The 26,285-nt window shown below is 60.3% G+C and overlaps 2 protein-coding genes across 3 annotated transcripts; one reads left to right on the forward strand and one right to left on the reverse strand.

Moving 5' to 3' along the window:
* Positions 1-194: 194 nt before the first annotated feature.
* SDS (serine dehydratase) lies at positions 195-5,784 on the reverse strand. Its single transcript, XM_081287405.1, has 7 exons — positions 5,148-5,784; positions 3,735-3,774; positions 3,368-3,507; positions 3,193-3,284; positions 2,520-2,747; positions 848-972; positions 195-507 (listed from the first exon to the last, which is right to left on the reverse strand). The coding sequence occupies exons 1-7, from the start codon at positions 5,298-5,300 to the stop codon at positions 299-301; spliced, it is 987 nt and encodes a 328-aa protein (XP_081143531.1). The 5' UTR covers positions 5,301-5,784; the 3' UTR covers positions 195-298.
* A 9,565-nt stretch (positions 5,785-15,349) lies between these two features.
* On the forward strand, positions 15,350-24,887 carry SDSL (serine dehydratase like). 2 transcript variants are annotated; one of them, XM_081283382.1, is made up of 8 exons: positions 15,350-15,410; positions 18,484-18,664; positions 18,771-18,810; positions 19,442-19,581; positions 22,012-22,100; positions 22,819-23,046; positions 23,607-23,731; positions 24,598-24,887. In XM_081283382.1, exons 2-8 carry the CDS (start codon positions 18,506-18,508, stop codon positions 24,786-24,788), a joined length of 972 nt encoding a protein of 323 aa, XP_081139508.1. In that variant the 5' UTR covers positions 15,350-15,410; positions 18,484-18,505; the 3' UTR covers positions 24,789-24,887. The 2 variants fall into 2 exon arrangements, with proteins under 2 accessions (XP_081139508.1, XP_081139509.1); XM_081283383.1 differs by lacking the exon at positions 15,350-15,410 and adding an exon at positions 16,489-16,593.
* The last annotated feature ends 1,398 nt before the right edge of the window (positions 24,888-26,285 follow it).

The following is a 26,285-nucleotide window of genomic DNA, read 5'->3' on the forward strand; positions in this document are numbered from 1 at the left end:
CAGCTGAGGAGGTAGGGCCCATGGTCTAGGCCCCCAGTGGCACACAGCTCCTCCCCCCCCCTCGGGGTCCTGGTGTCACTTGTAGGCAGTCATCCTAGCAGGGGTGGCCAGGGACAGCTGCAGAGCGGCTACACAGATGCGAGGTTCAGTCCATGGCTGCGCCTGCTGCTGCCCACCTGGTCCTTAGCCCAATGACCAGTGATGCAGGGCCAGGCTCACGGCCAGGCCCAGGGCACTGCACGTGGGACTTGGGGACTCCGGCCCCAGGGTGGTCCGGCCAGGGGCACTGCGGGTGCCCTCATTTTGGTAGGCCATTCTTCATGCCCAGCTGTTCCTTGAGGGACCACAGCTGGGCCAGGCTGATGTTGCTGCCCCCACAGACGATGACCACCAGGTTGGGCAGCGGGACGCGCAGCTTCCCCTCCCCCTGCAGTTTCTTGACCACGTGGCTGTAGACAGCGGCCAGGGCTGCCCCGCAGGCCGGTTCCACCAGGATCTTCTCGTCATCTGCCAGGGACAGTGAGGGATGGTGGGCCCAGGGGAGCGGCAGGCCGCTGAGGGGACTTGGGGGCAGCGAGCCAGTCGGCTCTGAGCCCTGGAAGGTCCTGGGCCGCGCCTCCCACTGTCACCCTCAACAGGGGCCCGGGTTTCGCCCTAGGTTGACATTGACTAGTGATCGCCATCGCCTGAGCCCCGGTTAAGGAGGGTCCTGAGGCACGGTCTGGGCGAGGGTGTCACAAGTGGTCACCTTCCATGAGTGGGGCGTTCTAGGTGAGGATGGGAGGCAGGAATGCAGGGGACTGGGGTGAACGGGACCCCATGGTGCGCCGAGGACAGTGGCACATACCCACAAACTTCTCGATGGCGGCCACAGCCTCCTGGTCCGAGACCACTTCAGAGAAGATGGGGTGCTCCCGAAACAGCTTCAGGGCCTGCGCGCTCACCGTGTTCACACCCAGAGCCTTGGCAACGCTGGCCGGAGCCGGGGTCAGCAGACAGGAGGGAGGCAGGGACGGGCGGGGGAGACAGGGTGGCTGTGAGTGGAGCCATAGCAGGTGGCAGGGACCCCAGACGGCGGGGTCTGTTGCACACAGATGATTTGGGTCGGGGTCAGTAGTGTACATCTGTGTTGGACACTCGAGCAAAAGCACCCTGCCACCCCCACGGGACCCCCACTCTGGTCCACCCAGTCAGTCCTCGCTGAGCCTCGCGCAGCCCTGCCGCCCCCTTCTGCCCTGTCCCTAAAGGCTCAGGATGAAGGATACCTCCTCCAGGACGTCTTCCAGGGCTGCTCAGACCCTGACCTCAGGTGGCCCTGCCCACTGCAGCATCAGGCCAAGCACTTCCCCATTGTCATGGAATTGTGCTGTTATTCGTTGGTTTGACTTAACAGGCGGGAAATTGAGGCAGAACCTGCCGCCACTGCCCAAGGTCCACATGCCCAGGGACTGGCAGCGCTGGGGCTCTGAGCAGGGTCCATGTGACTCTGGGACCTTGCTGGAGGCTGTGTGGACACTCTCCCAGCCTCCCTGGGTGGCCTCTGGTCCTATCCCCAGCTCATCTACCAGGAGCATCTCGAGGGCGCCCCCGTGGCCCTAAGGCAGTTTACAGTAGGCGCTCAGCAGCGGCTTCTGTGCCAACCTGGCTGCGGCAGAGACCAGCCCAGCAGCCTCCAGGGAGGCCGGCTGGGAAACCCAAAGTTTCCCCCGGGGCTCAGGCTCCCCCGTGCGCGCTGAGCCTGCGCTGCCCTCTCTTCTAGCTGCCCCAGGGATGCCTGGCATGAGGACATCTCCCCGTCCCCTGCAGCCAGGTGCGGCCACCTGACTAAGTTCTGGCCCGTGAGAGGTCATCGGAAGCACATGTCCCCAACTTGCCATGAGGTGTGCTTCACCAGGGAAGTGACGCACTTGGTGGAGACCGTCCTTGGTTTGGACCTCTCCCCAGAGCATGGATTTGAGGTGCCATCCTTTCTTGCGGTGCCGGGCAGTGGCACACAGCTCTGGTCAGCTGATGGCAAGGGGCCACCCACTCTACGGCACTGTGCTGCTAAGTGGGGTGTCAGGTTGGATGTATGCAGCTCACTTTTGACTTGAAATATTTTCAACAAATGACGGTTTATCAGGATGTCACCCTGGAGCAGTTATAAATCAAGGAACAGCTGCACTTTGTGTCTTTAAAAGTGAGCGCCTAACCTTCTCTCCCTGCTTCCTTCTTCCTGCCTGATGGAGCGTGGACGTGATAGTTGGCATGAAAGCCACCATTTTGGACCATAAGGCCACATGCCAAAGACAGTAGAGCGAGATGCCCAAGGAACACTGGTCCCTGACTTTCTGGATTTGCCACCTCTAGACTTTCATAGAGAGAGAAATCAAGTTCCATGTTGTTTAAGCCACTCACTGTCTGTGACCCCGGGCGAGTGACCAAAGCCTCGGGCTCCTCGCTGTGCAGTGGGTGGCCCCAGGAGCCAGCTCCCAGCCACCCTGAGGGAGGCTCCCCGGGGGGCACCAGCGGGCTCTCACCTGGTGATCCTGGGCAGGGAGACCAGCTTGCCCGCGGTGGTGGCGGCATGGAAGCTGTGGGCACCGATGGTCTCCATGGCGATGACGGGCACGTCCCCCCAGCCCACCTCCTGCAGTCCCTGGACCACTCCGCACAGCAGCCCCCCGCCGCCCACGGACAGCGCGATGGCGCCCGGCTTGGTGCCCAGGCTTTCCTTCAGCTCTCTGATGAGGGAGGTGTGGCCTTCCCTGGGGAGTGGCACCGGTGACAGGTCAGCGCTGGGCTTTCTGCAGGCACCCGGCAGGGCCCGGGGCACCCTAGCAGGCGGGTCAGCACATGCCCTGGGGCTGGGCAGCTGGTCCCCTGCTCCAGGTGCCACCCTGACGCCAGCCGCCAGGCTCTGTGTCTACTTGGGGCCTTGCTCTGGCCACCAGTGCCAGCTACGAACGTGGCAACGGGCAGGGCTGAGAGGCCAGTGGCCAGGGCTTTGGGGCCACTCCACACAGCTCCGGGTCCCCGAGGGCCGCCTGACTAGAGGACCCCTTTCCCTGGGCTTCCTCCCACTGTGCTCTCCTGTGGACAGGTCACGGGCACAGCCACGAGAACCGGCATCTCGCGTGGTGACGAGCATCGCAGCCCAGTGGTGCCCGGGAGTGGCCGCCCGCGTGCCAAGTGACCCCAAGCTGCACTCACCAGATGAGGGGGTCATCAAAGGGGGGGACGTAGACCCAGCCAGGGTTGTTCTTGGCCAGTGCCTTGGCCATCTTGAAGGCCTCGTCCAGCGTCTGCGAGGTCGGGGGTGGGGACAGTCAAGGCGATGGGCCTGGTCGGCCGCCCGTGCCCCAACAGCCTGAGGGTGGACACTCACCTCGCCCACCACCTCCACCATGGCGCCTTCCCCCTTGAGCCGCTCCACAGTGAGAGCCGGTGTGGTGCTGGGCACGACGATGGTGGCCGGGATGCCCAGCTTCCTGGCGGCGTACGCGGCCGCCATGCCTGCATTGCCCGCTGCCAGGAGGGGTGGGCTGGAGGTCAGCGCCCGAAGGCCAGGACTGCTGGGCCTCCACCTACAGCTCGGGCCTACCCACACCCCACTGGCCTCCTCCTGGAATTCCAAACCCGGCTACTGCAAAGGTTTGCCACCCATCATGGCTGGATACCCAGGGCCCAGAGAGGCAAAGCACCTGGCCTCAGCACACACAGCGGAGGACTGGAGGGGGAGGCTGGTCACTTACCAGAGGAGCACACAAAATGCTCACAGCCTTGCTCAGCCCACTGTGGGGAGAAGAGGGAAAGGGTCAGGTCCACCTCCATGTCTTTTCTTTCTTTTTTGTGTACTGGGGTTTGAATCCAGGGGAGCTCTGCCCTGGATCTACCATCCCAGCTCTTTTAATTTTGAGCAAGGGTCTCACTAAATTGCTGAGGCTGGCCTCAAACTTTCTTTCTTTTTTTTAATTTATTTTTTCTTTTTTTTATTGGTTGTTCGAAACATTACGAAGCTCTTGACATATCATATTTCATACATTAGATTCAAGTGGGTTATGAACTCCCATTTTTTTTTAAAGAGAGAGTAAGAGAGGGAGAGAGAGAGGAGAGAGAGAGAATTTTAATATTTATTTATTTTTTTATTTTATCGGTGGACACAACATCTTTGTATGTGGTGCTGAGGATCGAACCCGGGCCGCACGCACGCCAGGCGAGCACGCTACCGCTTGAGCCACATCCCCAGCCCCATGAACTCCCATTTTTACCCCAAATGCAGATTGCAGAATCACATCGGTTACACATCCACATTTTTACATAATGCCCTATTAGTAATTGTTGTATTCTGCTACCTTTCCTATCCCCTACTGTCCCCCCTCCACTCCCCTCCCATCTTCTCTCTCTACCCCATCATTTCTCTCCTTGTTTTTTTTCCGTTCCCCTCACAACCTCTTATATGTAATTTTGTATAACAATGAGGGTCTCCCTCCATTTCCATGCAATTTCCCTTTTCTCTCCCTTTCCCTCCCACTCATGTCTCTGTTTAAAGTTAATCTTTTCTTCCTGCTCTTCCTCCCTGCTCTGTTCTTAGTTGCTCTCATTATATCAAAGAAGACATTTGGTATTTGTTTTTTAGGGATTGGCTAGCTTCACTAAGCATAATCTGCTCTAGTGCCATCCATTTCCCTGCAAATTGGCCTCAAACTTTCAATCCTCCTGCCTCAACCTCCCAAGTTGCAGGGATGACAGGTGTGCCCCAGCAGGCTTGGCCCACCTCCTCATTTTTGCCTGGGCTCCTCCCTCCCCCTGGAATATCTTCTGTTGATTCGAGTTGATACAGATGACCTCCTCCTCCTCCCCTCCTCTCCCTCCTCCTCCCCTCCTCTCCCTCCTGCTCCCCTCCCCTCCCCCCTCCCCCCCCCTCTCCTCCGGGGTTTGTTCTGCTCTAGTCTCTCTGCATCTTCCTTCCAGAGCCTGGCTCAGGGATGACTCCATAGGGACCCTCGTGCACAGTCACCCGTTAGTCCGGGGACGTCCTAAGATGGACGTGCAGTGCGTGTGGGGAGCCGCCCCATAGCCTGCATCTTGGTTCACCCAGCCCTGGCCCTGCCCTGTCCAGGAAGGGGGCTGCCACCTGCCCAGATGGCACCTGACCCATCCTGTACCGTCTTGCAGAGGTGCCCGATGCCCCGGATCTTGAAGGAGCCAGAGGGTTGGGCACTGTCCATCTTGAGATAGACGCTGGTGCCGGCCACTTTGGACAGGGCCATGCTGTCCCGGATGGGTGTCTTCACGTGCAGGGACTCTCCAGACGCCATTGCTGGGACAAAGATCAGAAGCCCGGAGGGTCAGGGGAGTGGGCACCATGCTGGCTGTGGGCACCCCTAGGCCAGCGGCCCCGCCCCTCATTTCCCGGGGAGAAGGACAAAGTGGGCGCTAGAGTACAGGCGAAAGTGCCCAGGTCCCCACAGGCACAGTCCAGCTGCCTCCCCGGCGAGACCTCAGGACACTACCAAGAAACTGCTGGGCAGGGGGCTTCTCGGGAGGCTGCTCAGCCCCCGAGCCTCTGTGCTGGCTGGGTCTTGCCACAAACTCAGACATTTCTGTCATGCTGGGGATGGAGCCAGGGCCTCGGCATGCGGGGCGACCGCCGGCCACCGAGCCAGCTTGGCTCCACTGTTGTCCTTAGTCATCACTCTCCAATGGTCAGCACGAGCCGGGCACCGTGATGTCATTCGGGGCTTTTCCCAATCCTGGGAGGTGGCCAGGCTCAGGTCAGGTTTTCCAAGACGGCCACCACAGTCCTTCCCACCTGGACACACCTCTCATGAAGCCACACCGTGACAGGCAGGCCAAGCTTCCTCCGAGCCCTGGGCTCCTGTGACTTGGGGGCAGGGACACTATGTGATGTCCAAGCTGTGGCATGTCAGCAAATGTTTAGCAATCAAGGGACTGAAAGCCCTGACGGTGATGCGGGCCACCTCTGTGACGTCCCTACTCTTACCAGGGACAATTCCAAATGTCCAATGTGGAGCTGGGAAGGAAGGGACACAGCCACCTCTGGAGTCTGCAGAGTGACTGCTGTCATCACTGTCCCAAGCCGAGGTCAGAACAGCCGGCTGGAGCCCGCAGGGGTCCCTCCCTGGGTGGAGGCCCCTGGGGGTCCACCCAGGGCTGGGAGGTCCCAGCTGGCGTTAGTGTCCACTGCGAGACGTGGGGTAGGGGAGCTTCGCAGTGACTCTGGCTCAGCCGTCATCCCCCTGCGCCCTGAGAGGACCCCAGGTATGCACCGCCCCCTTGAGCCCTGTCGAGCCCACAGCACCGCTGCCGGCTGCAGCCGTTTCTGGGTAGTTGGTGACACAGCGGCCGCACCAGCATGTCCTAGGTCACAGCAGGGAGGCGGGGTAGGTCTGGGGCAGGCTTCCCGAGCTCAGGGTCTCCCCAGGACCCTGGTGTGGCTCAGGCCAGCCCTCCTGCGCTGGCTCTGGGTGGTTACAGTGGAGATGGCCAAGAATCCAGCCCACGCACATCCCCGTCCATCCCTCTCTCTTGCTGAAAGCCACAGGGAGACTCATGCCCCCCAACTTGGCCTGGGGCAGAGGAGATCAGCAGGTGGTCAGCTCAGGGGCCTATCTGGGGTCCCTGCACCCCCAAGAAGCCTGGCACCGGGGGCGGCTAGCCCGTGCCCCAACTTCCCGTCCCTCGTCTGGGCACTCCTGGCTCAGGAAGCCCCCTCCCCCAGACTGGCTCAGACACCTGGCCAGTGGGGGGTCCTGGCCGCGGCACCAGCCTTAGTGCCCTCACATGTGGGAGCCGCAAGCTGTCTGGGCTGATGGGCCCCTGAGGCCTCCCCCCTTACACCTCCTGAATGCCATCAGAGAGCAGGGCCCGACTCCAACAGTGGACACTGGTTCTGACCACGAACAGAGGAGGCCTGCACAGCTCACCATGCCCTGGCTGCCAATGCAGGAGCCCACCCCAGGGACCCGGGGGCATCTGGAGGACCCTGTCTTGCAGGTCACGACTCTTCCCACAGATGTGGAGTCAGGTGGGGGGCCTGGCACAGGAAAGCCACCCCTGCCTCTGTGCACCCGCCTTGGGTTTTCACCCCCACCCTCGCCCTCTCACTGGGCCCGTGGCAGGTGCTCAGTAAATGTCACCGGTTATTATGAAGTGCTCTCTCATTTCATCTGCAGCAAGCTCCTACTATCACCCCCAACTGACAGGTAGGAACACTGAGGCTCAGAGCAGGCCGTGCACCCAGCCGCTGGCTCTGTCACCCCTTGTCCCCTGGCAAACCCTGGCTGGTCCTGGGGTGTGACTGAGGATGGGGCCACTTACCAGGCACAGTGAACGAACTGGACGTCTGGACAGAGCGAGGGAGTGAGAGGGAGATGGTGTTGATGGTCTCAGGGACCCAGGGAGGCAGCTGGACTGGCCTGAATCCTCCCTGGGCTCCTGCTTTATGCCTTGGGCAGCCAATGGGCTCGCAGGGCCGGCCCCGCCCCCGCCCCACCCCCGTCAGAAGCTGGGGTTCCCGGAGGTGGGGAGCTGCTATGCTCCTGTCCACAGGGTTCTCCTGCCTTCCCCCCACCAGAGTCTTCACTTGCAAACAGGACAACACCTTTCCCAGGGACCATTAAAATAAATCTAAAGTCCCTGGTGTGTGCTTGGTCTACAGTAGGTGACAGAGAAACAATAGCCACAATAATAAGTGTCCAGCCACAGAGGAGGTGGGGACTGTTATTACCGCCACCTCACAGCCAGGAGACGGGGGTTTCAGAGGTGGTCACTTGCCCCGGGTCACAGAGCTCGGAAGAGGCTGGAGTTGGCACGGGGACCCAGGCAGCCTGACCCCCAAACTTGCGATCCAAGCAAAGTTCTTCATTGCTGTCCCCAGTCCTCCTTCAAGAGTCTTTTGGCACATGGGAGCAGGTGGCCAAGACTCAAGGGCCAGAGCTCCAGCTTGGCCTGTCGTGCACAGCTGTGTAGCCCTGGGCAAGCCGCTTTCGCCCCCTGCCACCATGGTGTGCTCACTTGTACAGTGGGTGACAATGGCATCTCCCTCCTGGTCTCAGAAGATGGGAGAAGGTATTATGTAAGGGGCCAGGAACTGAATGAGTGTACAGTAAGTTAGTCACCACCACCATCACCACTATCACCACCACTATCACCACCATCACAACCATCACCACCATCACCACCACCACCACCACCAACATCACTATCATCACCATCATCACCACCACCATCATCATCATTATCACCACCATCACCACCACCATCACCAACATCACTAACACCACCACCACCATCATCATCAACATCACCACCATCATTATTGCCACCACCATCACTATCATCATCACCACAACCATCACCATCATTATCACCACCATCACCACCACCATCACCAACATCACTAACACCACCACCATCATCATCATCACCACCATCACCACCACCACCACCACCAACATCACTATCATCACCATCATCACCACCACCATCATCATCATTATCACCACCATCACCACCACCATCACCAACATCACTAACACCACCACCACCATCATCATCAACATCACCACCACCACCACCACCAACATCACTAACACCACCACCATCATCATCATCACCACCATCACCACCACCACCACCACCATCACCATCAACATCACCACCATCATTATTGCCACCACCATCACTATCATCATCACCACAACCATCACCATCATTACTAACACCACCACCACCTTCACCACCACCTTCACCATCACCATCACCATCACCGACATCATAATCAACACCTCCACCATCACCACCACCATCAAGGAACTGGAGCATGTTGCATTTGAAAACTCCCTGCCCTAAACCAATCCTTGGGTCTGTCCCTGGCTGTGAGCGGAGTTCCGTCTGCCCACAGGCGCGCGCACACACACACACACACACACACACACACACACACACAGTCTGGCTGGTTCTTTCCCAGGGCCTCTCAACAAAGCTCTCTTGTCGGCCGGCCAGGAGTAGAATGTCGATGAGCCGGAGGGCGACCAGGGGAGACGAGGGCGACCAGGGGATACTCAGCTCGCATGGCCACGCCCCTCTGTGGGACAGGCTGTCCCGTTTTGCTGGCCCTCCCTGATTTTGCATGACATTTCCAAGCCCCCTCCCTAGCAGGATGTCCACGGGGGTGTGGGCTGGGGACACGAGGTGGCAGAGCTGGAGGGCTGTGGGCACCCTGCAGACAGCCGCTCTCGCGTGTCTGATTGTATACAGCCGGCGCCCACGCGGCCAGAGCTAGGCCGATCCCACACCATGTGTCTGCCATGTGGGGTCGCCCACCCCAGGGGAGCCGGGGGTGGGCGTCTTGGGCCCCACGTGGAAGGCGAGGAGACCCGCTTGGAGGCTGGGACGCCTGCAAAAGGCCAGCAGGTGGCCAGTGGCAGCTCGGGAGTGCAAATTCGGGGACTCTGAGTCCTTTGTGGACACAAGGCCAGTGGGGGTAGGGGACAGAGGGCACATGGCCAGCCTGGTCACATTCGGAAGCCCCAGATTTAGGTTTAAAGGGCATCTCCATATGAGGTAATGGTGGCCCAGGTGACAGGACTGAAGGGAGACGTCCCCTTTGTCACCCTCCCTCCTTCATGTCCGTCTCACGGATGCTGGGAAGGGAGCTGGGGCTGCAGGCGGCAGGGACCAGGGGACAACTCTCTCCTGAGATCTGCCTGTCTGTCCCACTTATTTCAACCAAGACGTGTCGTGTCATCGTTGGAACGGACGAATAAGAACCCAAGGGGTCAGAGAGAAGGCGCCCGGCCCGTCCTGGCGCCCGGCCGGCCCTTCATGTCTGGAAAGAACAACTCGACCGGGAAAACAATTCACATGCCAGACAATTCACTCACGCACAGGGTCGCGACTTTGGAACCCGAAGAAACCCTGTGCCCACAGCAGACATTGCTCATCCTCTCTCCCCTGCGCCCTGGTAACCGTCAATCCACCTGTCTCCAAGGCGCTGCCTGCTCTTGGATCATTCTGCTTCCCCTGTACCTGGCTTCGGTCACTTAACAGTGTCTCCCAGGTTCCTCCATGTGGCAGCGTGACGCCGTACCCTTTCCTTTTAGAACACATAATATTTCATCATAAGGACATCACCACATTTTATTTATCCGTGCAAACATTTTCCAAGTTCAAATCAACTTGCTGTGTGACCTGTGTAATATGCAAGCACTTCTCTGTGCCTCCATATCTATGATTAGATTTGTTATAAGGCTTTAATAACTTAATTGATGTAAAACCGTCAGGATAGTGCCTGGTGCAGACTGTGTACTCAGGAAGCAATGGTCAGCTGGGCACGGTGGCGTACACCTGTGATCGCAGCACCTTGGGGGCTGAGGCAGGAGGATCACAAGTTCAAAGCCAGCCTGGGCAACTTAGTGAGGCCCTAAGCAGCTCAGTGAGATCCTGTCTCTAAATAAAACACAAAATAGGGCTGGGGACGTGGCTCAGTGGTGGAGCACCCCTGAGTTCAATCCCCGGCACCCCAAAAAAAAGCAATGGCCATTTTTCGTTCCTGGTGTTCAAAGGGCACTTGTGTCCCTGGTTCTGGGTGACGGACAGAGCACAGAAGCCCTGTTTTCCCACGTTGGAAAGGTCTTGGGAAGCGGGAGGGACGTCGAGGCCGGCCTCTCCCCATTAACAGATGGACAAACTGAGGACTTGCTCTGTCCCGGGGGAGGCAGGAGCCTGGCTGGGGAACCTTGGGCAAGCGTCTCCCACGTCCCCATGTCCCACGTCCCCACGTCCCACATCCCCACATCGGCTGCTGTTACATCACACCTTTCTGGGAAGTGTCCCCTGTCCCTGAGGACAGTCAGGTCAGAGTGTCCTTGGGAGCCAGGTGGGGATGTGACGGGTGTTTTCACAGCTGGGGGTGGGCGCTGTCCCCTGGCCTCTCTGGTTGGCAGGCAGCGCTGGTGTCTTTGATTAGCTCAGGTCTCAGAGTCCTGGGTCCATTCCCCCAGGCTGGCACTGCCACCCAGCTGTGTGACCTCAGGGTGGTCACCTCACGGCCCTGGCTTCCTTTCCCACCCTTGGAGATGGGGACAAAGACACGGCCAGGCATTGCAAGGTTAGAGGCTGGGCCTTAGCGAGGCACTGAGGCCAGCAGCTGTGCCTGTCCCCACCTTTTTCCTTGCCCCCCCCACTGTCCCGGACTTTGGGGTCCCCCTTGGTGCCCGCTGCCTTCCTACTTGCTCCCTGCTGTGCCTGGGCTGGAGCTCTGGGGCGCTCTGCAGCCAGGCGGCCCGGTCTCTCCCCAGTGGGGCCACAGCAGCCCAGACGGGCTATACTGCCTCCTGCCTGCTCCCCGCAGCCTCCAACCACTTGCTCCTCTGTCCCTCTGTCCACTGCAGCCTGAGCTCCCGGCACCCAGAATCCAGCCAACCTCTACTGCTAGCACCTGCCCAAGCCCTGGGATCCTGGACCTTGGATCTTCTTCCCACAGGTCCACCTGGCTCCCCTCCACACCCCTGGGTGTCGACTTGCCTGTCACCTTCGCAGAGGGGACTCCCTGGCCCCTATCTAAAACCACCCAACCCACCTTGTCTGCACAACTTGCCTCCCCCACACCCTGCTGGCCTGTGAATCCCTCCTACGCTGAATTCCCTGCACCCAGGACAGGCTTGGCACACAGTAGGTGCCCAGTAAACTCAGCTCGGTTCACTGTCAAATGAAACAAAGGAAAGCATCGGAGAAGTTCAAGAAGGACAAAGGGGGATGCCGAGAGGTCCCAGAGGTCCCAGGCTCCGTGCAGCCTGGGCCCTGGAGGGCCTGGGATCGACCCCACCCCACCCCTGCGAGCCCGGGCACCTGCTCCAAGAGGAGGCTCCCCACTCCTGTTTCAGAGGACAGGCCCGGCCCTAAGCCTGGGCACTTCCAACCCCCACGCGGCCTCCACGGACCGGCTTTCCCACCTCCCGCCCGCTCCTCCCCTGGCCTCCCTCTCTTTCTTACTCTGGGGACTGAACCAGGGGTGCTGGACCACTGGGCCGCCTCCCCCGCCCTTTGACATTTTGAAATTTAAGCCAGGGTCTCGCTCAGTTGCTTAGGGCCTTGTGGGAAGAAGGTCTTCTATCTAAAAAGCCGTTGTTCCTTATCTAACCGCGACTCCCCCAAACCCCCTGGAGAAGTTAAATGACATTTTTTTCTTCGTGAAATGGATCCCATCCAGCCTGGTCTCCCTGTTTTGGACGCAGTGCACTTGGCTCCTGTGGCTGCAGCCCAGCTTTCGAATTGGGTCCTAACGGGACCTTTTTTGTCCTATTAGATGGTGCTACCTGTGGCCTTTCAGCTTTGCGTCATCTCCAAATGTGACAAACAGCTTCTCGGTGGGACCTTGTGTCTAAAACTGCCACCACGGCCAAGGTCAGGCACCTGCAGCCAGGTGGAGCCTCCCGCTGGGGTTATTGTCATGCATGGTGGACAGCGGGAGGGCGAGCTGGTCAGCGGCCCTCTCTGGGCTTTTGTCCAAGCTCATTGACAACCCCAGGTTCGGTGGCTGGTGGCTCCTGCCTGTTATCCTGTCATCCCAGCGGCTTGGGAGGCTGAGGCAGGAGGATCCTGAGTTCAAAGCCAGCCTCAGCAACAGCGAGGCCCTAAGCAACTCAGTGAGCCCCTGTCTCTAAATAAAATATAAAATAGGGATGGGGATGGGTCTCAGGGGGTGAGTGACCCTGAGTTCAGTCCCTGGTACCCCCCCCCCCAAAAAAGAAAAAGAAAGCCCAAGACTTCTCAGCAGAGTCCAGTCTCAGCCACTCGGACGGACCACCTGCGCCATCCCACACCTCCCTGGGCCTCCCTGACCTGGCTTCGTGTCTTTTCAAGCCGGTACTTCGTCTGTGTCATGGGGGGGGGATTCCCTTCTTCTAGGGTGTCAGGGGTGTTCAGGGGACCAGGGCAGCAGTGGGGGTGCTGCTGGGTCCATGGTGGTCTGCTCCCACCCCAGGTGGCCCAGGGTCACTCCCAGCTGTGCTCCTGGTACCCGGGGCAACCATTCCACAGCAGGCGGAGGCACACTCAAGGTGTCCCGGGGCTTGGCCTCTGCCTTAGCTCCTTGTGCCTCTCCCAGATTCTGAAACGGTGGCCACAAGCTGCCTCTCCCTCTCTCTCTTTTTTTTTCCTTTAATTTTTATTGTTGGTGACGATCGCGGTGTCGAGACTCGGTCCTCTCTCCACGCAGTGACCCCACCTGGGAACGGCAGCTGCGGGAAAGGATGGCGAAATGAAGCTTAATGAGTAGCCAGGGGACAGGCCAGGGTGGCTGGGTGGCAGGCCGAGGTGTCAGGGACGGGACTGGCTGACGAACATGGCCAGTGGCCCGGCCCACCCCGCCAGCCTCTCCTCACTGCAGCCGGAGCTTGGCCTCTGCCCCTGGGTCTGAGCCCTGGCTCTGCTGCTGTGTGACCTTGGGAAAGTGCCTGGGTCTCTGAGCCTGTTTCCTCCATGCTGGGTTCCCTGGGTTCCCCACTTCCCCAGGTAGTCATAAGTGTTCTGTGACAGAAGGACGCTACACTCCCAGACCTCAGGCATTCCCCCCTTTGCAATCTGTGCCATATTGTCACGTCATCTCTTTCGTAGGGGTCATAATGACAGCAAAGAGCAGCAAGAACACCCAACCCCGAGCACCAGCCACTTCTCCAAAGGCTTCACAGACATTTGCTCATTGACTCTCCCATCAGGTCTCGTAGGAAAGGATTATTTCTATCCCCATCTTACAGCTGGGAAATCAAGGCACAGAGAGGTCAGGTGACTTGCTTGAGGTCACACAGCCAGGAAACAGCTGAGCTATGTTTGTACCATGGCCTGGCTCTGGGGTCTTCGATCTAATGCCTCGGCACACCGCCACACTGGGACATTCTTCTATGCTTAATACTTTAAAGAGATTGCATTTAAACATTTTAACACCTCACTTCTCCCTAAGCATTAATATTCACAAAATTATGGGTTTGATATTATGTGCGCACGCACACACACACACACACACACACACACAGTGTATATGTCTCCTAATGCACACAGAAGTAAACCCCCAACTATTTAAAAATCTCCGACTATTTAAAAGCTATTTCTGCTAGTCAGTATAAAAGGGCTGGTATACAGTAGGCATGAAATAAGTGTAGCTGTGCTTCCTATCTAAGCCCTAGCCCTGTGCTGGAGCCGACCTCCTCGGAGGCCCTCCCAGATCCCCCGCCCCTGCTGCCCTCTGGTAAACCTCTGCCCTCTGACCTCCTGGGGTGTGACTGTCACGTATCAAGTGTCCCTCTCTCTCCCTGGTTTGACCACCTGGCAAGGACAGGACACCTGGCAAGGGTGGGGCGTGCTCAGTGTGAGGCTGGGGAGAAACTCGCCAGAGTCCTCATGGCGGGTGGCGGCCATCTAGATAGCGCCACTTGACGCCACATGTCCAGGAGCTGATCCTCAACCCCGGGAGGTCATGCACAGTCCAGGGGGGACACACAACACTGGGTCCTCCTGGGAACTCGACTTTACAGACAGGGAAACTGAGGCCCAGGCGTGTGTGCGTGGCTCGGGTTCACCAGGGAGGTGGCAATGGAGACGTCAATCAGACCCAGTCACCTCCTGGCCTAACGCCCTCGGTGGCTCCCCAGTGCCCCTGGGCAAGGTTGAGATGCCCTGTCACTGGCTCAGACATCCCTGTGGCTCCTGCCCCGTCCATTGTCCCCAAGCCACTTGCTGCTCAGCCACTGCCTTCTCCTCCAGGCAGGTCCCCTGCTCTGGGCTCCGCAGCCCCACTCACCTCCCAGCTGTCCCCATCCTAGCAGAGATGACAATTCCTCTTTTGTGGCACCCAAAGGTGCTGTGACGACAGGGGAAACCTTATCTTGTTTGAGGCTAAAGGTCCCAGGGATTGGCACATAGTAGGTGTCCAATAAATATTTACTGAGTGAATGGATCAGTGGTCAGCCGCTCATTTGAGCAGTAACTGGGCCCCGGAGTTGAGTGTGAAGTCTCCGAGCCCCTCTCATGTGACAGATGACGGTTACCTCCTTGTCCCTGCTTTCCTGTTTCAAGGGAAGGGGTTTGGCCTGGGATGAGCCCTGGGCTGGGAGGGAGATTGGGAGAAGTCTCTCACGGGAGGGGGTCTAGCATCTCTGCCCCTCGCTAGCTGAGTATCCCTCTCTGAGCCTCCCTTTGCTCCTCCATCTGACAGGGGAAATGCACATGGGGAGGCTGGGGCGGCTGTGAGCCTCGAACTCCCCTGCTTTCCGCCTCCGTCTCAGGCAGCCTTGGGTGGGAGCTGCCCCTTTAACACAGGAGGCGGGGCCAGGGCCAGGGAGGCTGGCAGGGGCTGGCAGGGGCTGGCCGGCAGCAGCCAGGGCCCAGCTGGCTGGAGGACAGCTCAGGTAAGTGAGGAGCCAGGAGCAGCAGTGTTGCTGGGGCCCGGGGTGTGCGTGTGAGTGGGGGGGTCCTGGTCAGGGGCCAAGGTCAGCTGGGTGGACGGGCAGAGGGAGCAGCGAGGTCTGAGCCCTTCCTGGGGACGTGCATCCGCTCAGGGTGCCCTGCAGGGGACCCTGGGCCTGGAGCAGGTCCTGCTGGCCAGAGGGCAGGGCTGGGCACTCTGCCAAGGACCAGCCCCAGGCTCCGCAGGGATTCACTGTGGAGGGCCACCCAGGTAGCCCTCAGGGACAAGGCATGGAAAGCGAGGGCCCCTTTCCCCAGTTCACGGGAGACCATGAGGCCAGTGAGAAGGGACAGCCGGGCCCTGCATTGCTGGGATCTGGGCCCCAGCCCCGAGTCCCCACTGCCTGTCCCACGGGGAGCAGGCCCAGGCTGCCACCTCAGCCCTGGTGGCTGCTACTCTGGCAAGCACTGCGTGTCCCTGGGCCAAGGCTTCAGTCCGCCTAGCCCTAAGGGACCAATCTGGCCTTGATAAGGCTGCGGCCTTTAACTGATGCCTGCTGTCTCTGGGGGATGGTTGCTATAACGAAGGGGGCTGGAGACACGTGGGGACCGAGCTGGGGGCACTTGATGCCTGAAGAAGGTGGCATTATGTATCAGATGCCCACACCCTTCATCGTGGCCACGCTAACAAGCAGGGGACAAGCAGGGGACAAGCAGGGGACGCAGCCCACACTTCCTAGCTGGATGACCTTTGCAGCTGTGTGACCTTGGAGGTGACCCCTCTGGGCCTCATGGGCTAGTAAATGGCCTCGGTGCTGTGTGAGCGTCAGATAAGAGGAGACATAGGGTGCCTGGCAGAGTGCCCGGCGCCCAGCAAGTCCTCGCGGTTGTCGGGCCAAAGTCCGCGCCCTCAGCACATGGCCTGGCTCCATCCTGCCACCACCCTGGGACACACAGGTCCCCTTGATCTTTATTCACGCCTACCTGCCTGTGTTTCCGCATGCGGCAGTTTCCACCATTTCTGATCATTTTGTTTGTCTGTGCTGATATTTGTTGCATGCTGTTCTCCTCATCAGACTCTCAGTCAGCTCTGAAGTGGACGCCTGCCTGCTTCACTGTGCTGTCCCCAGTTCCTGGGTCAAGGCCTGCACCTTGTGGGTGCTTCAGAGACAGGATAGAGTGAGGGTGAGTGTGCTGGCATTGCTAAAAGGCCCCAGTGAGCTAATACCCCGGAGAACCCAGCCACTGTCTGCCACCTACTAGTAATTCGACCACTGGTAGCTGTTATCACTATTCACACACACCACAGCCTGAGAATTGGGGACTGTATTTATCTCCATTGACAGAAGGGGAAACAGGCACAGAGAGCTCAAGACACTCGCCTGGGTCACACAGCCAAGGAACTCAGAGCTGGTTTCTAACTTTGATCCTAAAGCCCAGGCTTTTGGGCTCCAGAATTAGGGTGAGGTTGTGGAGAGGCTCGGACTTCGCCCTGCCTTGTGGGGCAGGGGTAGGGAGGGTAAGGGGGTGCCAAGGGCACAGGGTCAGATGAAGTGCCAGGAAACCTGGTCCTCTCTGCTCTGCGGCCCTTGGAGACTAAGCGCGGACGCCAAGTCCGGCTTGGGTGGCGTGGGGGTGTGGTGCGCCCCCTGGTGGCCACCGTGGAGCAGGGTCCGCCGGGGGGCGGGGGGGGGGGGGGCGTTCCTTCCCTGCCCATCCGGCCACCTGCTCCGGACCTTGTCCCTCTGCAGAAATGCTCTCCCCCGTGGTCACCTCTGTCATCCCTCCCGAAGCCCCCCTGTGACGACCTATGGGTCAGAACAGAGTTCAAGGCCTCACCCTCTGGGTGGAGTCTGGCCCCTGGGGAGGAGGCTGGTCCAGTCCCAGCCTGTCCCCCCAACCCCGCTTCACCCCAGCCCCACCAGAGCAGGTGACAAAGAAAAATTTAGAAATTAAACCTTTAAATCCCTCAACCAGCCATGAAACCAAGCAGCGGTCACATATAATGAGATGCTTAGAATTTCCTTTGTTTCTTTTCTTTCTTTTTTTTTTTTTAAAGAGAGAGTGAGAGAGAGTGAGAGAGAATTTTTTAATATTTATTTTTTAGTTCTCGGCGGACACAACATCTTTGTTGGTATGTGGTGCTGAGGATCGAACCCAGGCTGCACGCATGCCAGGCGAGCGCGCTACCGCTTGAGCCACATCCCCAGCCCTCCTTCGTTTCTTTTTAATTCTTAAAATTTTCACAGCCCTGGGGATTGGACCCAGGGGTGCTCTATCCCCGAGCCACACCCCCAGCCCTTTTTGTTTTATTTTGAGACAGGGTCTCCATAAGTTGATGAGGCTGGCCGCAAACTTTCCATCCTCCTGCCTCAGCCTCCCAAGTAGGTGGGATAGCAGGCGTGAGCTACACAACCTTGCTTTTTAAAAGTAGAACCATTGGACATAATTTACATCAAACCAATCATCTCACTCTAAGTATGGAGTGCAATAAGTTTGGACAAATGTATACAATGCTGAAACCATGTACTTTTTTTTAAGTGCTTTTAGAGACACATGCTGACATGTTTACAGATGTGATAATGGGGGGAATAATGGTCATAACAATAATGGAGAAAATAAGAATTCAGGAAGCAAGAGAGACAGACATGGGGGTGCAGGCCTTGTGTCCACGCTCACTGAGGCCATGTGATGGCCACAAGGGGTTGCAACCTGGTTCTGGATGCCACTGGACCCCCAGGAGTCGCTCCTTCCTGTATGGACTCCTGTGATTCCGTCTGCCCACCTGGACAGCGAGGTCTGGCTTCTGCCCGACGCGATGTAGGTGCTCAGTGTCCCGAGGGAACTTGGATGAACTCATTCGTCATGAGGGGTCACATCCTGCCTCCTCTACTTCCAGCGTGAAGGGCGCCCGGTCAGGCCTCCTGGGCAGAGGGGAGGCTGAGGCCCAGAGAGGGGTAGGCGCTTGCCTGGGGTCTCCCAGCTCGGCAGCCAGCGGGGCTCAGGGTGCCCAGGCCCAGGGCCTCAGCCTCCCCGCCTCTTGCCTGGAGCCCTGAGGACCGTGTTCCCCTGCAGAACCGTCCCCCTGGTGGCTGGGATGGAGGGCGCCCTGGCTGGCCACTTCCACACGACCACGCCTCTGCTGGAGAGCTGGGCGCTCTCCCGGGAGGCGGGCGTGAAGGTCCTCCTCAAGTGTGACAACATGCAGCCGTCCGGCTCCTTCAAGATCCGGGGCATCGGGCACTTCTGCCAGCAGGTGAGGGCGTGTGGGCCGGGGGGTGGGGGGTGCGGCCAGCTGCCCTGCACTGGCCTTAAGGCCGCCTGCCTGGGCTAGCCCCTGACGCCATTCCTTCTCTCCCCAGATGGCCAAGAGGGGGTGCAAACACCTGGTGTGCTCCTCAGGTGACCCCATCCCTTTCTACTTTGTGGGGATGCTCCAGGCAGGGCTGGGGAGGAGAATCTGCCTGGGGTGGCTGTAGATGTCCAGGGCTTGGCCTCCTTATCAGGGTCAAATCTCAGGCAGCCATCTCTTATGTTCTCTCCTGGGCTTCTTCCCAGAATCGGGGACTCAGGGTGGTAGCACCAGGTTTAAGCTGTAGGTTCCAAGAACTGAAAATCCTCAGGCTCTGTGGCTTTCAGGCCCAGCTGGATCCAGGCGGTCTCTTCTGCGGTTCTTCCTTTCCTATTTCTTTCTCTCCTCTACCTCGATCTTACCCAGGCCTCACAACAGCAAGATGTCTGCAGAGGGACCTGCTGTCCTGCTATCTCCTGACTCAAATGAAGAGAAAAACTTCTCCGCAGCCTTAGAATTCCTCTTTGTGGCCCAGCCTGGGTCACTACTCGTCCCTAAGCCAGTCGTGGGTCGAGAGGTCAAGTTCTCCGATTGGCTCAGTTTAGATCAGGTGTCCACCTCTGGAGCCAGGGGACGAGTCAGTGGGGGGCATAAGCGTGACTCCCAAGGGGTGGAGGGAGAGCTGGGGGTGTCAACAGGCCCAGGCCGGCTCTGCACATGTCACCCCTTCTCTGACCCCAGGGGGCAACGCGGGCATCGCTGCCGCTTACTCTGCTCGGAAGCTTGGCATCCCAGCCACCATCGTGCTCCCCGAGACCACGTCCCTGCAGGTGGTGACGAGGCTGCGGGGACAGGGGGCCGAGGTGCAGCTGGCTGGAAAGGTGAGGACCCAGGGAGGACAGCAGCCACGGGGACGTTCCCACCCCTCCTGCCCCTGGGGGAGTCGCCTCCTAGGTCGTCTCTCAGGACGGCTGAGCTGTGGGGGAGAGGGGGGTATTGTGCACTGAGGGCCGGGAACCCACTCGCCTCTCCTTGTCCTCAAAACACCTCCTCTGGTGACCCCGTCTCTCCAGCCATCCTTCCATTAAGTAGCTTCTCACCTCCCTCTCTCCCTCTAGGGCCTCCCACCTACTCATGGACTCATCCACCCATCCAGCCAGCCACCCCACCCATCCATCTATCCATCCACCCACCCATCTACCCATCCATCCACACACCCATCCACCCATCCACCCATCCATCCACCCATCCATCCACCCACCCATCCACCCATCCACCCACCCACCCATCCACCCGTCCACCCACCCGTCCACCCACCCGTCCATCCACCCACCCATCTACCCATCCATCCACACACCCATCCACCCATCCACCCATCCATCCACCCATCCATCCATCCATCCATCCACCCATCCATCCATCCACCCATCCATCCACCCATCCACCCACCCATCCACCCACCCATCCACCCACCCACCCATCCACCCACCCATCCACCCACCCATCCATCCACCCATCCACCCATCCATCCACCCATCCACCCACCCATCCACCCATCCACCCACCCATCCATCCACCCACCCATCCATCCACCCACCCATCCATCCATCCACCCATTCACCAATCCATCACCCACCCGCCCACTCATCCACCTGACCATCCTGTACCCGCCCCTCCCGGCCATCCTACGTCCCCAGTGCCTGCCTGGGCCTGCCGTATCAGGGGTCCTGGGTGCAGGCAGCACCCTGTGGGCTCTGTTTGGGCACTGACGTGTGTTGGGAGACGCAGGCGCCCAGCGGGAGATGGCTAGGTTGGTGGTGCCGTGAAACCCAGGCCCCAGGGGAGGCAGCTGCTGCTGCTGGAAGGGGCCGTGTGGCCCAAGCCCAAGCCCACGCCGGGCAGAGGCTCTGCTGCCCTCCCTGGGCTCGCGGAGGCGGCGTCCCCTGCTGCACCTCGGGGCAGAGGCAGGTCATCCGGGGCCCTGCAGCACCCTCTCCTCATGGCCATGGCCAGAGGGTCTCAGAGGGAACAAGTGACGTCCCTTCAGACCTTTGCTCAGAGCCCACGCTGTGTGTCCTGCCACTGGCCACTGGCCAGAGCAAGTCCCAGTGGACACCAGCATCAAGAGGCCAGGTGGGCTTGGCCACAGGCACTGCACCTGTGACGCAGGAGCAGTGGGGACCTGGACACGGGTCTCAGCCCTCAGACTCGGGGAGGGGGACCTGGAAAGCCCCCCCAGAAGGGTCCCCTCAGTTGGGTCTTGAAGGAGAAATATGAGTCCTCCCTGCGGATAAAGGGGACAGAGGTGAGGCCCTGGGCAAAGGCCTGGCAAGGGGGCCAGCAGGGTGCATCCAGCTGGAGCCCCACGTCCAGGGGAGGAGGCAGGAGGTGGGGGCGGAGGGAGGTCCGTTGCCCGGAGGAGCAGGGAGGCTGTAGGCACGGCCAATCTGGGCTCCCACGGAGGGCAGTGGGGAGCCAGGGAAGGCTCTGAGCAGGGAGGGACGGGTGACTGCACTCGCTTGCTCTGGGCAGGGATGGGAGGCGGGCGGTAGAGGAGGCAGAGCTGGGAGGAGGCTGCCCTGGGCCTCCAGGAGGGAAGCTGGGGGCCGCGGTGTTGAGTCTAGCTTTGTCTCCCTGATTCAGAGCAGCGAGGCCCGTCTTTCCACGAACTCCCGTGGGCAGGGCCCTCTCCTCGGCTTCTCTCCTGCGGGCAAGTCCTCTGCACGGGCCGGGCCCCGGGTGCTGAGGTCCTGGAGGGTGCTCAGGGTGGTTTTTGGCCCCGTGACCCTCCCTGCCTCGCCTGGGCAGGGGTCTGTAGCCTGCCACTTAGCTCCTCTCTATGGATTCCCTGGGGTCGGTTGAGTGGGGTCCCTCTCACCTGGGGTCTTGGTGTGGGTCCCCCAGAGTGGGCCCTGAACAGGACCGGGTGCCTGTAGTTCCCGGAGGTGCCTGCAGGGGGCGCCTTCAGCAGCAGGAGGCAGAAGGGAAGGAAGCCCCAACACCATGAGTGAGCCGGTCACCTGGGGACGACTGGGATCCCAAGGCTGTCCCTAGATTGTCCCTCCGAGGGTGGGAAGCGGTGGCAGTCACCCGCAATGCCCTCTCCTTGTTGGTGGAGGGCTGGCCTCCCTCTGTCCATGCCGTGTACTTCCTGCCACCTTGCCCTCTTCCTGGCTGAGTCCCACGCTCAGGGAACACTGAGGGGACCCTCCAGCTCCCTAGATCTGGGCGTCTGGGAGCCTCGGCACCTGCTCTGGTCTCTGCGAAGCCGGCGCCTGGGGCTTCTGAGGGTCCCCTCTGCTTCTCCTCAGGTCTGGGATGATGCCAATCTGAGGGCACAGGAGTTGGCCAAGAGGGACGGCTGGGTGAACGTCCCCCCATTTGACCACCCTCTGATATGGTAAGAGGAGGCCCAGCACGGGAGACCCTCACCAAGTCAGGTCCTGCCCTGGACAGAAGGGAAAGCAAGGCCCGGGGGGAAAGACGCTTCCACAGTGGACAGAGGGGGTCCAGGCCCTGCCTCTGCTGCTCGGGGACCCTGTGACTACACAGCTACCCACCTCCCCGCACCCCAGGATCCAGATCTGTGAGACGGAAATGGTGACGCTAAGTCCCCCTGAAGACGGAGCATGGGCTTTGGGGCCCACCCCAGGCTAAGGGCCTTCCCTGTGCCCTCCCTGTGCCCTCCTGTGTATCCTCCCCAACAGTGATCCTTGGGGGCACTGTTGTTAAAACCATTTCACAGGCCAGAGCACGGAGGCATAGAGGGGTTGAGCAACTTGCCCAAGATCACACAGCCAGTACTAGCCCCACAACTTCAGTCAGCTGAGTCCAAGTGACAGGTCCATCCCCTCAACCACGTGCACTAACATTTTGCCTCTTACCAAAGTTGTTGGGGGACTCATTGGGGTCATGTCCAGGAAAGTGCCTGGGAGGTGGTGGTGGGGGTGACTGAAGGAAGGAATGCAGGGGACTCTGGGCCCCCACAGGGACTCTCCTGCCTGCTGGCTGTGGGGAGGGGAGGAGAGGGATTTGTGCATATGTGGGGGCAGGGAGCCCAGCCCTAGAGACTCCCCTATCCAGGAACCTGTGGTGCCCCCCCCAACTCCTCTCTCCAGGGAAGGCAATGCCAGCCTGGTGCGGGAGCTGAAGGCCACCCTGGGGACCCCGCCAGGTGCCCTGGTCCTGGCAGTGGGCGGCGGGGGACTCCTGGCAGGGGTGGTGGCCGGCCTGGTGGAGGTGGGCTGGCAGCACGTGCCCATCATCGCCATGGAGACCCGAGGGGCGCACAGCTTCAACGCTGCCGTGGAGGCGGGCAAGCTGGTCACGCTGCCGGACATCACCAGGTGAGCCCCTGCCAGGCGCTGGAGGGGGCCGTGGGTGGGCTGCTGTGCCCAGCGCCTCCTGCCCCAGCCAGCAGGGTGGACAAGGCCCGAAAAGGGTCTCCTTGTCCCCCAGGCACAGTACTGAGGGTCTGATTGGGAAGCGCTGAGCAGCAGAGGAAGGGTGGGGTCCACCTAACCCTCACCCACTAATAGAGCAAGTCCTCCTTGGTCGGCTCCATTGAAGAGCAGGTTGAGCCAGATGCAGGGCAGTTAGGAAATGAAGACACCAAGCTGACCTGGACAACCAAGTGGCCGGCTGTCCTGCCCCCAAAGGGGGACGTGCTCCCTGGGGCTTTGCCTCCTGTCTGTGTGTCCCACAGTTACAGACAGTGAACTTCTTGTGTCCAGGTGTCCCCGGGTGGAAGGGCCAGGGTGACTGCTGCCGCACTGGTCATTCTCAGGGTCCAGGAGTCTGGTGCCCCGGGGGCTCTGGACAAGGGGCATAGTCTTAGCAGGGTGCGCGCCGGTGGGGACCAGCTCGCCCAGCTCCCTGCTCTCCCTGACCTGCTTGCCTCGTGCAGCGTGGCCAAGAGCCTGGGCGCCAAGACGGTGGCTGCGCGGGCCCTGGAGTGCACGCGGGAGTGCAGGGTCCTGTCTGAGGTGGTGGACGACGCAGAGGCTGTGAGCGCTGTGCAGCGGTTCCTGGGTGAGTGGCACGCCCCGCTGGCCCAGGACCCAGCAAGTCCCCAGTGCACCAACCCGGGCAGGGCGTGGGCAGTTGTGCTTGGGGCCCTGGAGCAGGTGGGGCAGGTGGAGGAGGGTGTCCCTGCCTCTGCACGTCCATCCCTGGCCCTGCCCGCTATCCATTTCCTAGGACAGAGGACTAGTGACTGAGTCACCGTGGCAGCCACCTCCTCTAGGAAGCCCCCAGGTCTCCGCCATAGTGCCCAGGCCGGGGACCTCCTGTGCACCAGCCCCTGGGTGCATCCCCGCTGGTTCCCATCTGTCGCCACCAGACGGCCAGCTCCACGAGGGCGGGGCCGGGTGGTGTCCCCTGGGGTCCTTCCAGCACAGGCTCCAGCAGTGGGCCCCGCGGGGATCTGCTGGCTGAAGGGATGGGAGGGAGGGAAGGGGGCACGGAGATGGGCGGGGCAGGGATGGAGAGTGGGCGGGGCAGGGATGGAGAGTGGGCGGGGCAGGGATGGAGAGTGGGCGGGGGATGGAGAGTGGGCGGGGCAGCCATGGGTGAGACTGATGCGTGATGTCGAGACGGACCGATGGATGGATGGACGGATGGACGGGCACAATGATGAATAGACACATTGATGGATGGACAGACAGACAATCGAATGATGGAAAGGAGACGGATGGATGGATATGTTGATGGATGGCCACGGTGACGGATGGACAGACAGGCTAGTGATGAATGGAGGAGTGGACGGCTGGAGAGATAGGTGGTGGGGTGACTCCTGAGAGAGGGTCAGGCGAGTGACAGATTGTGAGGAGGTGACCGGGTGGCCCGTGGAGCCGGGGGCCAGCTGAGCCCGGCCTCCCTCTGCTCCCGCCCCCCAGATGAGGAGCGCTTGCTGGTGGAGCCCGCCTGCGGTGCAGCCCTGGCCTCCGTCTACTCGGGCCTCCTGGGGAGGCTACAGGCTGAGGGCCGCCTGGGCCCCCTGGCCTCTGTCGTGGTCATCGTTTGTGGGGGCAACGGCATCAACAGCGGAGAGCTGCAGGCTCTGAAAGCCAAGCTGGGCCAGAGCTGAGGGTCCCCAAGACATGCCCCCGAAGGCTGTGGAAACACATGTCTGGCTCAGGGCCTCGGCTCCGATGACTGTGGGGGCTGCCTGGACATTCAAGATGGCCTCCCCCTCCTCCTCCTCCTCCTCCCCCTCCTCCTCCTCCTCCTCCAGGAAGCCCTCCAGAACTGCTCCTGGGGCTCCTGGCAGCCACGGCCAATAAAGCCCTCCGGGCCAAGTTTGCTGTCTCCCGTGGATCCCGTCTTTCTCCCTCCACTAGCTCAAGGAGGCACGGTGACAATCCTAATCCTGTCCTGTGACAGGTGACTGCCCACACCCAGCCATGCTACAGGAAGCCAGCCAGCCCAGGTCCTAGGAGGGCTCCTCTCACCTACAGGGCTGGCTCAGGGGGCCCGGATCAGGAAGGACAGGAGCATTGTCACTCATCAGATCTGAGGGAGAGGACAGTGTCTATTGAGTGAGTCACGTGCCAGGGACTCTTCTAGAACTTTCTACCCACCGTCTTCCTTCATCTCCTCGGAGGTGCTATGAAGTAGAAGCCATTATTCCTGCCCCTGCTTTACAGATGGGAAAATGGAGCAGGGAAGTGGACAGAGGTCACCCAAGGACAGGGACAGGGCCCAGCCTGGTTCAAACTCTTGCAATGTCCCACGTCACTCCATGTGGCTGGGGGCTCACCATGCGGGAGGTGGTGGAGGCGGGGTTTTTGGGAAGGGGTAGGAACCCAGGTGGTCTGGACGCAGGTGACCCCGGGGAGCAGGAGCCCAGGGCCCCTGGAGGTGCCTCTTAGGAAGCAGGATGGAAAGTCCACTTCCTTGTGGCCACAAGGGGGCAGTAAAGGGTCTCCTTCGGGGCCAGCTGGCCCAGGGCAGGAGGCTGGGACCCTTGGGGTTCTCCTGGGCTCTACCTCTGTGGGCCCCTCACTGGCCAGGAGTGCCAAGGCCCCAGAGATGGGCCACAGGGTCTTGGCACCAAGGAGCCTTTTCTAACCCCTCGCAGCCCTGCTTGGAGACAGCTCAGAGGTGTGGACCACCAGACCTACCGCAGAGCCTGCCTCCCACCCCTCCCGCAGCCCCCTCTCCTGCCTCCTGTGGGCTGTGTGACCTTGGACAAGTGCCCTCCCTCTCTGGGCCTCAGGCTTCCCCTCAGTGATGTAGGAGGCCCTCTCGCCGCTGCTGATCTCCCTCCTTATGCCAGGAAGCCCCTCCTTGCTCAGGAGCAGGGTCAGAGCCTGCGGTGACCAGTGGGGCTCCCTGTCTCATTCTCTCTTTAACCTGTGGTTGCCAGGGATGCCGCCCCCCAGAGACCCCAGAACCAGGCCCTGTTTCCTGGGAGAAAATTCACTTTGTGGATTCCCCAGGACAGAGAAGACCTTATGAGCTCTGAAGCTGGATGCAGCCGGACCTGCACCCACTCTGCTCCTGCTGACCTGCATGGTGACACAAAGGTGACCCCTGAGTGCCTCAGTGTGCTTTCCATAAAGCAGGCTGTGGAGGGCTGTCA

Source organism: Spermophilus citellus, assembly GCF_964194105.1.
Source record: "Spermophilus citellus genome assembly, chromosome: 3".
NCBI classification, from domain to species: domain Eukaryota; kingdom Metazoa; phylum Chordata; class Mammalia; order Rodentia; family Sciuridae; genus Spermophilus; species Spermophilus citellus.

Excerpts from the sequence above, each read along its gene's own strand:
- SDS (XM_081287405.1), bottom strand. The coding sequence starts at position 5,300 with ATGGCGTCTGGAGAGTCCCTGCACGTGAAGACACCCATCCGGGACAGC. Across the intron at positions 3,285-3,367 it reads TGGTGGAGGTGGTGGGCGAG|ACGCTGGACGAGGCCTTCAA; the intron begins GTGAGTGTCCAC and ends CCGACCTCGCAG. Across the intron at positions 2,748-3,192 it reads TTTGATGACCCCCTCATCTG|GGAAGGCCACACCTCCCTCA; the intron begins GTGAGTGCAGCT and ends GCCACTCCCCAG.
- SDSL (XM_081283382.1), top strand. The coding sequence starts at position 18,506 with ATGGAGGGCGCCCTGGCTGGCCACTTCCACACGACCACGCCTCTGCTG. Across the intron at positions 23,047-23,606 it reads ACGCTGCCGGACATCACCAG|CGTGGCCAAGAGCCTGGGCG; the intron begins GTGAGCCCCTGC and ends TGCCTCGTGCAG. Across the intron at positions 23,732-24,597 it reads CGCTGTGCAGCGGTTCCTGG|ATGAGGAGCGCTTGCTGGTG; the intron begins GTGAGTGGCACG and ends CCCGCCCCCCAG.